Genomic DNA, 13604 nt, shown 5'->3' with positions numbered 1-13604 from the left:
TGCTCTGTCCCTTCTTGAATACGGCTTCACCGTGGCGTCTCCAGTCCAGCTTGTTGTTTCCACGAACACCATTGTATTTGTACTCTTTCATCGCCTCTACTTCTTTTCCATAATAAATACTGAATGACTCATTCCTGTTTCTCATGAAATCTACAGTTATCTCATGTGTTTTGTTCACGTACAAGATGAGATTGTTCCCACACTGTGCCACAAAGTGGTCAATTAGCTCTCTGTACTCAGACCATCTTTGATGCATCCCACAGCTGCAGTCATCCGAGGCGGAACCTACCGCCTTATACCGTTTCAGTCTGTCCAGCTTCCTCCTCATCTGACTTACTGGACACTCAGGAGGTTTGAGGAGAGCTTGTTTTGACCTGATCCCAATTCTAAAATCTGTATTTAATGCAGTAGACGTTTTCAAGCTTTCGGAACCATCAATTCACCAAATGTTTATCTTGTAACTCTTACAAGAGAAACAGTTACAAGAAACAGAGCAAATACTTTATTATGGAGCAGACTTTAAAGCATCACTTAAAGTCCACTTTGCTTCAAGGATGAAAAATGGTGTTGCTTCCTCCACTGCAGCAGCACCTGTGGAAAAAACAAAACAAAACAAAACCATCAAACGTCCCAGGGAAATAAAGCTGGAGTTACATTTCTGCTAATCTACCTTAAAGATTGCCCCTTTAAAAGTCTGACCGATCAAATAAAAGTCGTTGGACAGCACATAAGAAAAAAGTTCTGCTTGATCTTTGGATTACGTTGGGACTAGATAGTTGGAACGACTCTCTGAATCGTGTTGAGATTAATTGCAGTGGACTGAGGAAAACCAAAGTATTTCAAGAACATTACGCAAAGGTTAGATGAACATTTGGCGCAAACAAGGAGAACTTTTCAGAATAGTCAAACCCGGGCCAGTCGATTACTCAAACAAGTCGAAAGTCAAGTTTTTTTGTTTTTTTTGACACACCGTTAGTTATGCACAGCGATTCAGTCTCTTCAGTGGCTCGACCACATGCGGAGATTTTATTTGAAACTGTTTACATTTTTAGAAAATCCATCCAGAATCCACACATCACCAGAGAACTCATTCAGCTGTATCGCCACAGTTTTAAATCAAAACATCGCAAATGACAGCATAATCTATGTATTTTTCATTTTAGAAATGCAAGACAAATTGACTGAAAACAAATGTTTGATCCGTTTGTGCTGATTTATTGTAACTTCAGACAAAACTGTGATTGGATAGAAGTCTTCCATGGCGAGACGCAGAACGCCTCCTGATTGTCTGTTTGTAATTTCAGATTCCTTTCACTTCAAGTTGTGTTGACAAAACAATCGGGCTGTCACGCAATACTCTAAAATGGAGATTAATCAATAAAAGCCTTTGTTGGAGCTCAATCACCGTGCTGCTAACGGAGCTCGTTTAATAAGCAGTTTGCTTGCTGCCTTCTGAATTAGATGAAAATATTTAACAGTGGGCAGTAAACTGAACGAATGTGGTAGTAGTAAAAATTTTACAGTTTGCCATCATGACGCGAACTGCAGTTTAATAGAGATTGTAGCTGTGGTTTACAGCATGCAAGAGTCAATAACAAAGATGCTGGTGGCTTGCTGACAATTACATTTATATATATATATATATATGTGTGTGTGTGTGTGTGTGTGTGTGTGTGTGTGTGTGTGTGTGTGTGTGTGTGTGTGTGTGTGTCCTCTCATTGCTACAGAGTCCTTTCTGCTACTGGGTCAGGAGGGAGCTCCACAACATGAAGCCCCGCTGGTGTAAGGAGCACGAGAGCTGGACGCTTTATTTGTTTGCACCGGAGAGCCCGTAAGACCTACACACTGCATGATTTCAAAGTTACATTTGATTCATTTTTCAAGCTCTAACTTATTTCCAAGTATCAATAATTGAAATATAATTGTGTAATTCATGGAGGCATGTTCCAGTTTTGTGATCTAATGGAATGATAATGTTGATGAGGTTTGATTGTAGCTTACAGTTCATATGTACATGATTTACTTATTTCCACATAATAATAATTATTTGTTGTACTAAAATCATGTATTGCGTTGTACTAAGCATTTCTCCATACCATATATATTCTGACCTTGGTAACACTTTATTTGAGGGGGTGTGCATAAGACTGACATGATACTGTCAAAAACATGACATAACACCTGTCATGAACATAAAAGAGTCTTTGTGAATGTTTGACAGTTGTCATGAAATGTCATTTGGTAAATAATGACACTTTTAATGCAAAGTTGCACTAAAAGTCGAATTGAAAGTCCATTAAAAATGCCAACTTTCCATTAAATTATCATAATTTACAAAATCATGCAAAGTTGGCATTTTTAATGGACTTTCAATGCAACTTTTAGAGCAACTTTGCATTAAAAGTGTCATTATTTACCGAATGACATTTCATAACACCTGTCATGAATGTAAAGACTTCTTTATGTTCATGACAGGTGTTATGTCATGTTTATGACAGAGTCATGTCAGTCTTATGCACACCCCTTCAAATAAAGTGTCACCCTGACCTTTATGTAGCAACAACAGCCGAACAATAAGACCCACTTAATAAACTAAGAATATCTGCCTCTGCTGTAGGATCTGCACATGACTGTTTCCACACCAAAAATGCTTGCTTATTGTCATCACTTGTTGAAAGCATTTGGGTTGGAACAGTGTTACCATAAAAAGGAAGATGTTGCTTTAAGCTGAGCTGCGGTACTGTTCTCCGCTTCGTACCGGTGTAGAAATCGTGCGCCATGTTAGGAGTTTAACAAATGCCATGATGGAAAATGTATTTTTAAACCTCAAGACCACCTGAATCCGTTGGCGCAAGCAAAGCACCAGTCGGAGCTTTTGTGGCAAATCTCCAATAATTCATTTTTATAAATCTTTGACCTGCAGGTACCAACTTGAGTAATTTCTGATTCATTGTTAAGAACCGTTTTGGAAAAAAGAAGCTGAAACACACTGAACGTGTTTCTACCTTTACTGTCAGGAGGGTTTTTTTTTATTTTAGGGATACAGTTAACATTTGACGGAGAAGTCATTTTAAATTTCAAGATGCCTCTAACTCTAGAAATATAACATTTCTGATTAGCATACTTAAAGTGACATTACGGAAACAGCAGGCTGTGTTTGTTCTTCAAAAATTGTTATCTATGTCTTAGAAGACAAAAGTTGCAAACTTTGCTTTACACCTTTTAACCTTCCTGTTATCTGCTAAAAAATCTGTTATAGGCGTAAAAGAGGCAAACCAGTCTCAGCTTGACGCTTTTTTTCTTCAATTTTTGTGCTTCCCTTAACTCAATAGTAAACTCCTGACAGAGGAACTTGTTAATAATAAATACCTGAAAAGCCGAGCTTTTAGTAAAATGATTAGAGAAAACATTTCATTTTTCAGCTTCAGAGCAGCTGATTATTTTTCAAGGTCGATCCAGACGATCGTCTGATTCCAGTCACTGGCCAATGTCTCTGTTAATTTTGATAATCTGTATTTTTCTCAGATAGTTGTTGGCTTTGTCGTTTCCATTTCTAATTTTTGTTCAGCTTAGGTGAAGTTTCCTGTTGTCATTCTTCTGAACGTTTGGTTCATAGCTCAGAGCCGCAGCAGGTATTTTTATATATCGCTCTCTGTGTCTGTTTAGAGTCCGTGTGTGGTGCCAAGCTGTGATCACTCACAAATTGTTCGACCATGTGGTTCTGGTTTTCATCTTCCTCAACTGCATCACTATCGCTCTGGAGAGGCCTGATATACTGCCTCACAGCACGGTGAGTCACGGACAAACATGGCTTACATAATCACTTTTGTCCACACACAGTCCACTTGTCTTTCTCAGACCATAAATTCCACACACTTTTCTATTAGCCTCACTTTTGTCATACTTAAAGACATTCAAGTTGAGATATAAAACGAAAAAAGAAGTTGTTTTGATTTCAAATTTAGGTTTTATTTTACCACCTGACAAATACATCTGTGAGCAGGGGTGAAGTTACTCAGGTAAAACTTTTTTTTTTTCAGGTCCATCTTTTTATGTCACTATCAAAAAAAAAATGCAAAAGTTAAGTTGCGTATGTCCTTTATATACAAATCAAGGTGCCACAGTAGATGTTACTTCTAAGAAAAAAAAAAACAGATTACATAAAAAAAAAGGCATGGCATGTATCAGTAGAGAACTTCTTATAATCTTTTTCATAAAACCCTTGAATTAGCAGTTTTAGCTAATTTGTTACATTTCATACCCTCTGAAAGAGAGAAAGTGTCTCCCTCTGCAAAATGAAGCCTTAGTCTTATAAACATCGCACGTCTTCTAAATGTGCAATCTTTTTTTCTTTTTTTTTACAAGCTGACACATATAAAGGGAACTCCTGCTGCTTTTAGTGCAGAATGTGTCATCATTACAAGCATCTTGTTTTGGTTAATGGGATTAACTTAGCTATACTTTGTTTAAGCATTGTGTTACTTTTTTTGTTGTTGTTTTTTTCTATTTAGGAGCGAGTATTTCTGAGTGTGTCCAACTATATTTTCACTGTGATCTTCCTAGCAGAGATGGCCATCAAGGTAAACAACAGCATCTTCACTTGTATTTGCTTGATATTTTTTAATATCAAGCAAATATGGTGGGTGGGGGGTGGGGGGAACCCAGAGGGCTTAAATTGTGCTGCAGTAACTTCCTGCTGCTTTAACTGTTCCCTCAGGTCGTCGCTCTTGGTTTCTGCTTTGGGAATCAAACCTACCTTCAGTCCAGTTGGAACGTTTTGGATGGAGTGTTGGTCTTTGTGTCTCTGGTGGACATTCTAGTTTCTCTGGCCTACACCGGCACCAACAGGATCCTGGGGATTCTCAGAGTCCTTCGTCTTCTACGCACCCTTCGCCCTCTGAGGTACGCAGCGTGTGTATTTGTGCGTAGAATGTGAAAAGTGTTCAAGATCTTGTTAAAATGCCAACCTTTTTGAGGTCCAAAAAAATGCATAAATAATACGACTGGCCCCATGAACTATTAGTCTAACAAACAATGCTAATCTATGACTCACATTCTTTAGTCACAAATTTGCAGAGAATTAGCAATGGATGAAATTGTACAAACATATTAGTCAGGCAAAGTGTACAAAGAAAATACTGATCAAAGATCCAAAACAAAAATGGGTTGCAGTAGCTTCTAAGAGAACAAAACATTTGTCCCGTATCTGTTTGTAGCACTGAAGTTGTCATATTTCAGGATAGTAGTAGTTTCTTTTGAATAAATCCTCCAAGATGTCCAAAAACTGTATTTGGCTCACCAAAACAACACTGCATCTCAAAGGGAGTGAGATGGTAAAATACAGTGTCAAAACTGACAGTTTTTGGTGTCTGATAGAAAGCCAGAGTTGCACAGAATTTTTTTTTTCCTTTCTTTTTTTTTTTTGTAGCACCAGAGTAGCTCAATCATAAAATGAATATAATATGCGTCTTCATTGAAAGAAAACTAAACCTGGCAGAACGTCTGTATGCTCACGTGAAGAGGGTTGTGCAAAAGTGATTTCCATCCTCACAACCTGGCAGATTTGAGGAACTTTCACAGGGCAGAGTGTGCACATATTGTCATGTCAAGAAATACTGATCGACTTCTTCCAAAGAAGAATGTCGGCTGAAAAGACGTTAACTTCTATCCTTAGGGTCTACACACCACCAGGTCATTGCATCGTTTTAATTCTATTTCTATCACTTCAATATTAATTTAAAGGAACTGCTGTTAAGCCTACTTAACTTGTCCATATCTGAGTGCATGACTGTGTGTTCCAGGGTGATCAGTCGCGCCCCAGGACTGAAGCTGGTCGTGGAGACACTCATCACCTCTCTAAGACCTATTGGGAACATTGTATTGATCTGCTGCGCCTTCTTCATTGTGTTTGGAATCTTGGGGGTCCAGGTGATTACTGTCCCACTACTCAGACGCACGAGCTCGCACTACATCAATTGCCTCACATAGGATGCATCTCTTTCTGCGCCTCTCTCGTGAGCTGTTTTACATATTGTTGTGCAAATGCTCAGCAGTGCGCGTGTGACCGTAGCGATGGGCAATTGAAAAGCATCTAAAATATCCAAAAAGAAGATATTGGTGTTTTTCTTCTTCGAAGGTGTGAGTTTGGAAGAAAATGCACAACTATAGTAAGTGTTGGGGAAAACAAAACATGACCAATTTGTTTCACAAGCACTTTGAAACATCATGTTATTGCTGCCATTATTTGCTGAACACACCTGAGGTCACAGCTTAATGAAAGTCAAATAGCCCTGAGGATAACTTTTTTTTTTTGCCTGTTTTTTTTTAATTTTTTAATTTTTTATTTTATTTTCTTTTTTTTTTTTCCTAGCTGTTCAAAGGGAAGTTTTACCACTGTGAAGGTCTGGACACAAAAAACGTCACAAACAAGTCAGACTGTGAACTCGCCAACTACAAGTGGATACGAAGGAAGTACAATTTCGACAACTTGATTCAGGTGTGCATGAATCAAACGAATCTGTGATTATATGAAGTTTGCACAATATTAAAAGCCACATCTTTTTTTTTTTTTAAACTGTGCACTATTTCTAACAGAGTTTTTTTTCTTCTTCTATAAATGTCTATTGTTGTACAACACTATATGGCTTCTCAATTCCTTTTGATATAAAAGCGCACCATCAAAATGAAGGTAATGCAAGTCTGTTATAGTACAACCACCTTTCTGTCTCCAGGCTTTGATGTCTTTGTTTGTGCTGTCGTGTAAGGACGGTTGGGTCAACATCATGTATGATGGACTAGATGCAGTCGGGGTGAATCAGCAGGCAAGTATTTGCATTGTATCCGCAGGACTGAATGACCTGCTTCAGCCTCACTTGAGTCACAGTCATCTGACGAGAAATAAGCAAATTTTTTGTAATACCCAGGCACTAGAGTGTAGCATTTATCCCAATGGGAAATGATCTGTTGTTGGTGAGCGCTAATCCAACTCATTTTCTTTTGCCACTCCTCTTCAAATCACCGTCTGGATGTATGTTTAGGAAGTCGTTAGAATTATTTGCAAATATCTTTTCAGCTTTTTTTTTTTTTTTTTTTTTTTTTTTTTCAAAAAATTGAATTTAAGAGTTTGTATTTCTCCCTGTCTTCAGCCTGTGAGGAACCACAACCCCTGGATGCTGCTCTACTTCATCTCCTTCCTGCTCATCGTCAGCTTCTTCGTCCTCAACATGTTCGTCGGTGTCGTGGTGGAAAACTTCCACAAGTGCCGGCAGGACCAGGAGGAGGAGGAGGCCCGTTTACGGGAGGAGAAGAGGCTCAAAATGATAGATAAAAAGCGCAGGAGTAAGGAGAATGGAGGGGCTGGTCGGTAGTCTATTTTTCTGAGCACTGCCTGCTTTCAGAGCTTGAAAGAAAAAAAATAAATATATATATATATAAAAAAAGATAAAAATAGGGCAATGATTAGCAAAAACAACAGCTGGAATGAGGGAGAGCTTATAAGACTGGCTAGCTCACACCAAATGTGATTGATCACTGCAGCAGGCTGTGGGCTATGCCAGTCTGACGCATGTAACTGCATGACTGCAGCCAATCCTGTCCCTTCCTAATCCTGCATGCCAAACCTAAGACAGTGAGTCAAAATTATCACCGTTAGCAAAATACGAAATTTCAAACTTTCACTCAAATTCCACTTAATTCGTATGACCAGTTATGCTTGATAAGCTTTAGTGACACTTGCACAAATTGGATTAATAATAATAATAATAATAATAATAATTTTAGCCTAATTTGATTTGCAATTTTCGCATGCATCCCGGAAAATTTTTATCCGGTAAAAATTTTCGTCTGTGAATTTCCTACATCTCTTCCTTCCCTCCCTCCCAATGCATGTGTAAGACCCTGAGATGCCTCTTGACTCTGGTAGAAAAGAGATATTTCCTCCAAACGGGCTTTGACTGGCAGACTCAGAAACATAGCAGACGTTTTGGCTGCTAATCCTGTTAATCATTTGGGTAATATCTTGGGTAATGGAGCTGTTGGTAAAATTTTTGTTCCAGCCTTTATGGGATAGAAACTAGTTAAGACATCAGCACAAATCTGCACCCAAAATACTATAACAACCAATCTTTGTGTGCATAGTAAGGTTTTAAGTCGAGATGAGTGGGAAAAAAAAAAGAAAAAAAAAAAGATTTGATTCAGTTGTCATGGCCTTGCAAAGCTATTCATCATTCTTTCATGCTACAACCAAAATTCTGCATAACTGCAAAGTGGAGGAGAAATAAAAACAGAAACGTTTGCTTGCATTTCTATTCAGCCCTCTGAGTCAGTCATTTGTGGAGTCAATGTTCAATGCAGTCACATCTGAAAGTCTTATTGGTTTTGTCTCTGCTTGCTTGCATATCAGAAACTTTTACCCATTCTTCTTGGTTAAAGCTCATTAAGTCAGGACAGTAAGTCTCTCTGTCTGGCAATTTTCAAGTCTGGGCAAATTTTCTGTGTCGTTTTAGCTGATGAATATATACACCACATTGATGTTCTGGGTGTATTTAGGGACATTGTCTTGCTAGAAAGTGAACACGTGCCCTACTCAAGTATTTTATTGAGCTCTAACAAGGTTTCCTTCAGGAATGCCCTGTATTTAGCTCCACCTAAGTTAGGTTTAATAGTTCATGGTTTTTAATTAATCATTTTCCCAGTTCAGAATCCACATGTGTTTTTTTTTAAGAATCAGAGGTGGTAGTTCCACTATTTTCCCCTTTTCACAGATACATGTACATGTGCATACACATGTACAGAATTAATCACTTTTAGATCAAATTAATTTACAGATTAGATGACTTCTGAAGACAGTGATTTTTATTTGAGGGAGCGTGATTAAATGGGACCGAACACAAATGCAAATCGGTTAAAAAAGAAAAAGAAAAATAGTTTAAAGCCACACATCCTTTTCCTTCCACTTCCCAGTAATGCCCTTCATGTGAAATCCCAATTGAATAAGTTGGAGTTTCTGGTTGTAACATGACATAATGTGAAAAACTACAGCTCTTTACCTTACTTTTTTTTTTTTGTAAGTCACTTTATGTAATAGACTATGGTGTGAGTGGAAGATGGGTCTTATGTTTTTTATTATTATGACATCTCAGTCTGTAAAACAGTTTTGAGCTAAACTGTTTCAGAATATATTCTTAAACCAGAATTTGGCCAGTCCAAACTCATATTCTGCAGAATATAGTTTTGACCGACTGAGATTTTATTTTTGAAGTGATGCTATTGGAGACGAGAGAAGCTTCAGTGTTTGTTCACCGTCACTGGCATTCTTGAGCACACTGGACAATTAGAAAATATATATCGTGTTTAAAATGATTGATATTAGTGTGAGATATTTAATCAATCAAGATTGCGTCACTAACTTGATTAAAAGCTTAGAATTCTGCTTTTAACAAGCGTCCTGTTGAACATAACCTGGGTTAGCTTTCTACTACTTTATCTTTACTCTATCACACACTAGCATGCAATATGTGAGTGCAGTTTGCTAATGTGGTGAATACAATCTCTTTTAGTGCACACAAGGTCACTATTCAGAAGCAGGCTGTGGGTTCCTTTTGTGTTCATCAGAATGGATATCCACAGTCGTAGCTTTAGTAGAGTACAATGCAGAGATTTTCTTCCTGTTGGAAGAGTGTCCTTGTTGAAAGTATAATAATTATACTATAATAATAATTCCATACTTTCACCTTTTAGTAGAGCTGCATAATCTCACTTTGAAAAATCTAACCTTAAATTCAAAATACATGTATTCGGTGCGGGAGGGGGGGATCCCCATAAGAAGTAATTGCTTTCCACAAAATCGACCAGTGGCACAATTACAGACGCCTCTGCTGTCAATTTTTATAACCCAGTGATTCTTGAGAATAGGGACAAAACAGGTCCTATGGATAAAGCATGAAATTTGAATAAAATATACACAAAATATATTTTTATCAAATATCTAACTAAACTACCCTGGGTCATGTGAGCACAACAATGTATATTTTTCTTTTTTTTGCTGAATATTTTTTTATTTTAAACATTGTAGTCGGTGGATGATGCCTGTAAAAGCCCTTGTCCAGGAGCAGAACTCAATACATTCTTATAGTTTAAAACAATTAAAGAAATACTAAAATTATATATTATGACAATTAAGTATAAGTAGTCATATAAACAATTATAAAAGTATCGATAAATTGAATTAAAAATAATTTTTAGATATTTTCCAACTCCGTTGAAATTTGTCCTTAGTTTTTGTCAACACTGTCAGAAATGAAAAGAATGTAAAAAAATCAGGCATTATTGGGGGGCACCAGAACTGCTGAGGACCCCATGACGTTGTCTTTTCTCTTCCTTTGCTAGGAGGGCTAGTTAGCTCCGGTTAGCTTAAGTTATTCTTTAGTTTTTTCTTCTGTTTTATTCCTAAGTTGTTTGTCACAACCATGATGTGTCAACTCCATAACTGACAATTTACAAAACTTTGATGAAATTTTGCGAAATAAAAGCTTAATTTTGGTATAATGTAAAGATTTCATGGACCTGACGAGCTACAATATGGCCTCCTTCAGAATAACATCATATAAATTGAGGTAGTTTGGCATTTCGTCAACTCCGTCAGATGTCAACTCCGTCAGAGTTTTTCTGACTCTTTCAGTGAAATTGTTGTCAAATCTCACTTAATTGTGTAACTAATTCATTTTAATGTATTTTACATGAATTGCATTACTTCACATGTACCAAGTTTTTCATTTTACTCACTAGTTTGTCACCACCTTCAGTTCTGTGTCAACTCCGTCATGCACTGTCAACTCCATCAGATGGACTTTTTCTTGTTTTTTGTTTTAAATAATATTTATTTTTTTTCTTGAGAAGCATTTGTCTGTAAATTGAGTAAAAATATCACTAATGGGGTATTTTAAAAATCATTTTAGATTTATTTTTGTCAGATGGTGATGACAAAGTTTTGGGTCAGGTCGATTAAAAATGTAATTTTTTTTTTAAAATTCGCAACTGGGAGCCTGTACCTTAGCATCTTCATATTTTCTAAACATTATTTGTCATATTTGCATACATAAGGTTGAGAAATAATTAAAAAAAAACCATGGGAAAATTAAAACCCATTTTGTCCCTATTCTCAAGAATCACTGAACCCTCTTCACTGCAGGATTCTTCTGTCATGTTTTAGGTTTGAAGAGGACCAAAGCTCAGAGATAGAAAGTGGTCAAATGCAGTACCTTAATAAAACAATGAGAACTTGCAGAGAATAACACGGGGCCTGCAGGTCAAGCAACACAGGTAGAAAACAGAAGACTGTAACGAAAGGATCCAGTATAAACTAGTGAAAACATCCCGAGGCAGGGCTAAAACAAAGAAACAAACAAAAAAAGGATGAAGGAACCAACGCGACTAATCAGTTTTATACTAGTAGAACTGTTTTTAGTAGTTGGGGTAAAGTGTGCATCGCCTGTTGGTTTCTTCACAGTCTTTTCTTACAGATATGTACTGTGCCATTAACAAAAGGAAACAGGTTTCTGAATGAATAAATGATGAGCCCACCTGGTACTCTCATGCCCTATCATCTCACCACGGACCCAGTCATGTGCGCAGGAATTGGGATCTTATATTCTTCATGAGTGTTTTCTGACAGTAAGAAGCATTTGGATACAATCTTGGTCAAACAGTGATAGAAAAAAAAAAAAAAGCCTAAATAAAGAGCAATCATTGCCTCATTGTGCACATGACTGGTACATGCAATGTTACCAAAAACTGTTGCTCATATTTACCCGTGTCTCACTTTGTCTGTCTGTTTGTGTGTGTGTGTTTGTGTGTTTCAGAGGCCAAGCAGAGACCGTACTACGCCGACTACTCTCCTCTGCGCCTGACCATCCACACTCTGTGCACAAGCCACTACCTGGATCTCTTCATCACCTTCATCATTTGTATCAATGTCTTCACAATGAGCATCGAGCACTACAATCAGCCGCAGGTAACGTGGCTGATTACCCTGTGGCATATTTGCTTTAAGTAACAAAATCTCGATAAATCTTAAATAACTAAATGTTCCCCAAACCCCGATTGCTCTTTTTCTATTTTCAAAGAGAGAATAAATGTTTCAAAAATCCCAGGCTGCTTTAATAAATATCTGTTCATTGTAATTTCAAAGGAATGTTCACTTTCTTAAAACATACTCTCTTTATCATTTTTGCCATAGCTAAATAGTTAACTTGAACAGTAATATCTAAGCTCCTTATAATACTGTCCTTTAAGATACTAAGTAAATGTATTTAAGTACCATAGAAGCTGGTAGCTGGGGTTCTTTAACAATCTAGTCATCTCACCTAATCTAAGTGAAAATCTGTGAAGGGGGCTAAAAATCAGAGCGACAGCAAGGAAATGTCCATGGATCTCATAATCAAAGATTTTTCAAATTTTCAAAGCGATATTTGAATAAAACATATCTTTGAAATGGCACCGCTCTTACATTGTTTTATCTTCTAAGAGATTAATACCTTATTACCCAACTGGAATAAACTCTCTGGTTGAATAAGCATTATTTTAAAGCCGCATCTTTCTGGGGTTCGAATCGCTTTAGGTTGTTCCTGCATTTTAAAATCTACTATCCTTAATGATGTGTGAAAGCCATATCCGATCAGTGCGTGAGAGATGTCCTTCTCATGTTTGTGTCTGTGTTCCTGCAGTACCTGGAGGAGGTTCTGAAGTACTGCAACTACGTGTTCACCATTATCTTTGTCATCGAGGCTCTGCTCAAACTCGTGGCCTTCGGCTTCCATCGGTTCTTCAAAGACAGGTACAACGGACCACGAGTGCAAATGTGAAACACTTTCACGTGCACGTTCACGTGCACTTTCTAACTACCTGTTAGAAAGCGGATGTGTAACTACCTGTCACACATCCGCCATGTGTGACAGGTAGTTAGAAAAAATAATATTATCCCAGTATTTTAACATGGTCTGTTGGCTTTGGGTTTAGTAACGTAGACTCAACATGGTCGGTGAGTGTGTCCAACTTGTCTAAGGGCTAAAATATCCTGTTTTCTCCCCCGAAGAGATAAGTGGGTGGTCTACCCATTAATTTAAATGCCTGGCTCACTGTTTACGATCAGCACTCTGGCAGAACTAATATTAGGTCTGTTTCCCATCCTCTTGTTCTTCTTTTAGCTCTGTAAATATTGAAGGAAGTACAGTTAATTACTTTGTTTGTCCTCTCATGTCAGACATTATCAACTTGGGGTCATCGCCACCTGAAGGAAGGCACCAAAGATTACAGGCTGGGGAGGGTTTTCTCTTTGACAGAGGCCGCCGGAGTTAGTTTTGAACATGAGAAACGTAGCACAGTTCATGCATAGGCTTGGATTCAGAAGCAAACATCAGTGTCACAAAGATGGGATGGCCTTCCAGGACAAAGACTGAGCTTATCTTTTGGAAATTCCTGCATGGTGAACTGAAGCTGTAGTTTGCTGGAAACAAGTACTTTCCTGGAGTTTAATGCTTTTTTGTTTTTAGCTGTATGATATGCTAGGACATGTCTCTGGAAGCTCCCTCCACTCTTTTGTTTGTAAG

At 37.7% G+C, this 13604-nt stretch overlaps 1 protein-coding gene across 1 annotated transcript in view; it reads left to right on the top strand.

Moving 5' to 3' along the window:
* The window catches only part of cacna1ha (calcium voltage-gated channel subunit alpha1 Ha), a 59793-nt gene that overhangs the window by 36119 nt on the left and 10070 nt on the right, over positions 1-13604 (top strand). Inside the window, exons 12-21 of the mRNA XM_088007663.1 lie at positions 1728-1831; positions 3667-3790; positions 4512-4580; positions 4718-4902; positions 5802-5928; positions 6371-6496; positions 6732-6821; positions 7146-7338; positions 11859-12010; positions 12723-12832. Of these exons, the coding sequence (XP_087863789.1) occupies positions 1728-1831; positions 3667-3790; positions 4512-4580; positions 4718-4902; positions 5802-5928; positions 6371-6496; positions 6732-6821; positions 7146-7338; positions 11859-12010; positions 12723-12832 (1280 nt within the window). The remainder of the gene's footprint in view (positions 1-1727; positions 1832-3666; positions 3791-4511; positions 4581-4717; positions 4903-5801; positions 5929-6370; positions 6497-6731; positions 6822-7145; positions 7339-11858; positions 12011-12722; positions 12833-13604) is intronic.

Source organism: Poecilia mexicana, unplaced genomic scaffold, assembly GCF_051168715.1.
Source record: "Poecilia mexicana isolate PSO_F unplaced genomic scaffold, ASM5116871v1 scaffold_8, whole genome shotgun sequence".
NCBI lineage: Eukaryota > Metazoa > Chordata > Actinopteri > Cyprinodontiformes > Poeciliidae > Poecilia > Poecilia mexicana.
Note: the sequence above shows the minus strand (reverse complement) of the source record. Positions and strands in the feature narration are given on the sequence as shown.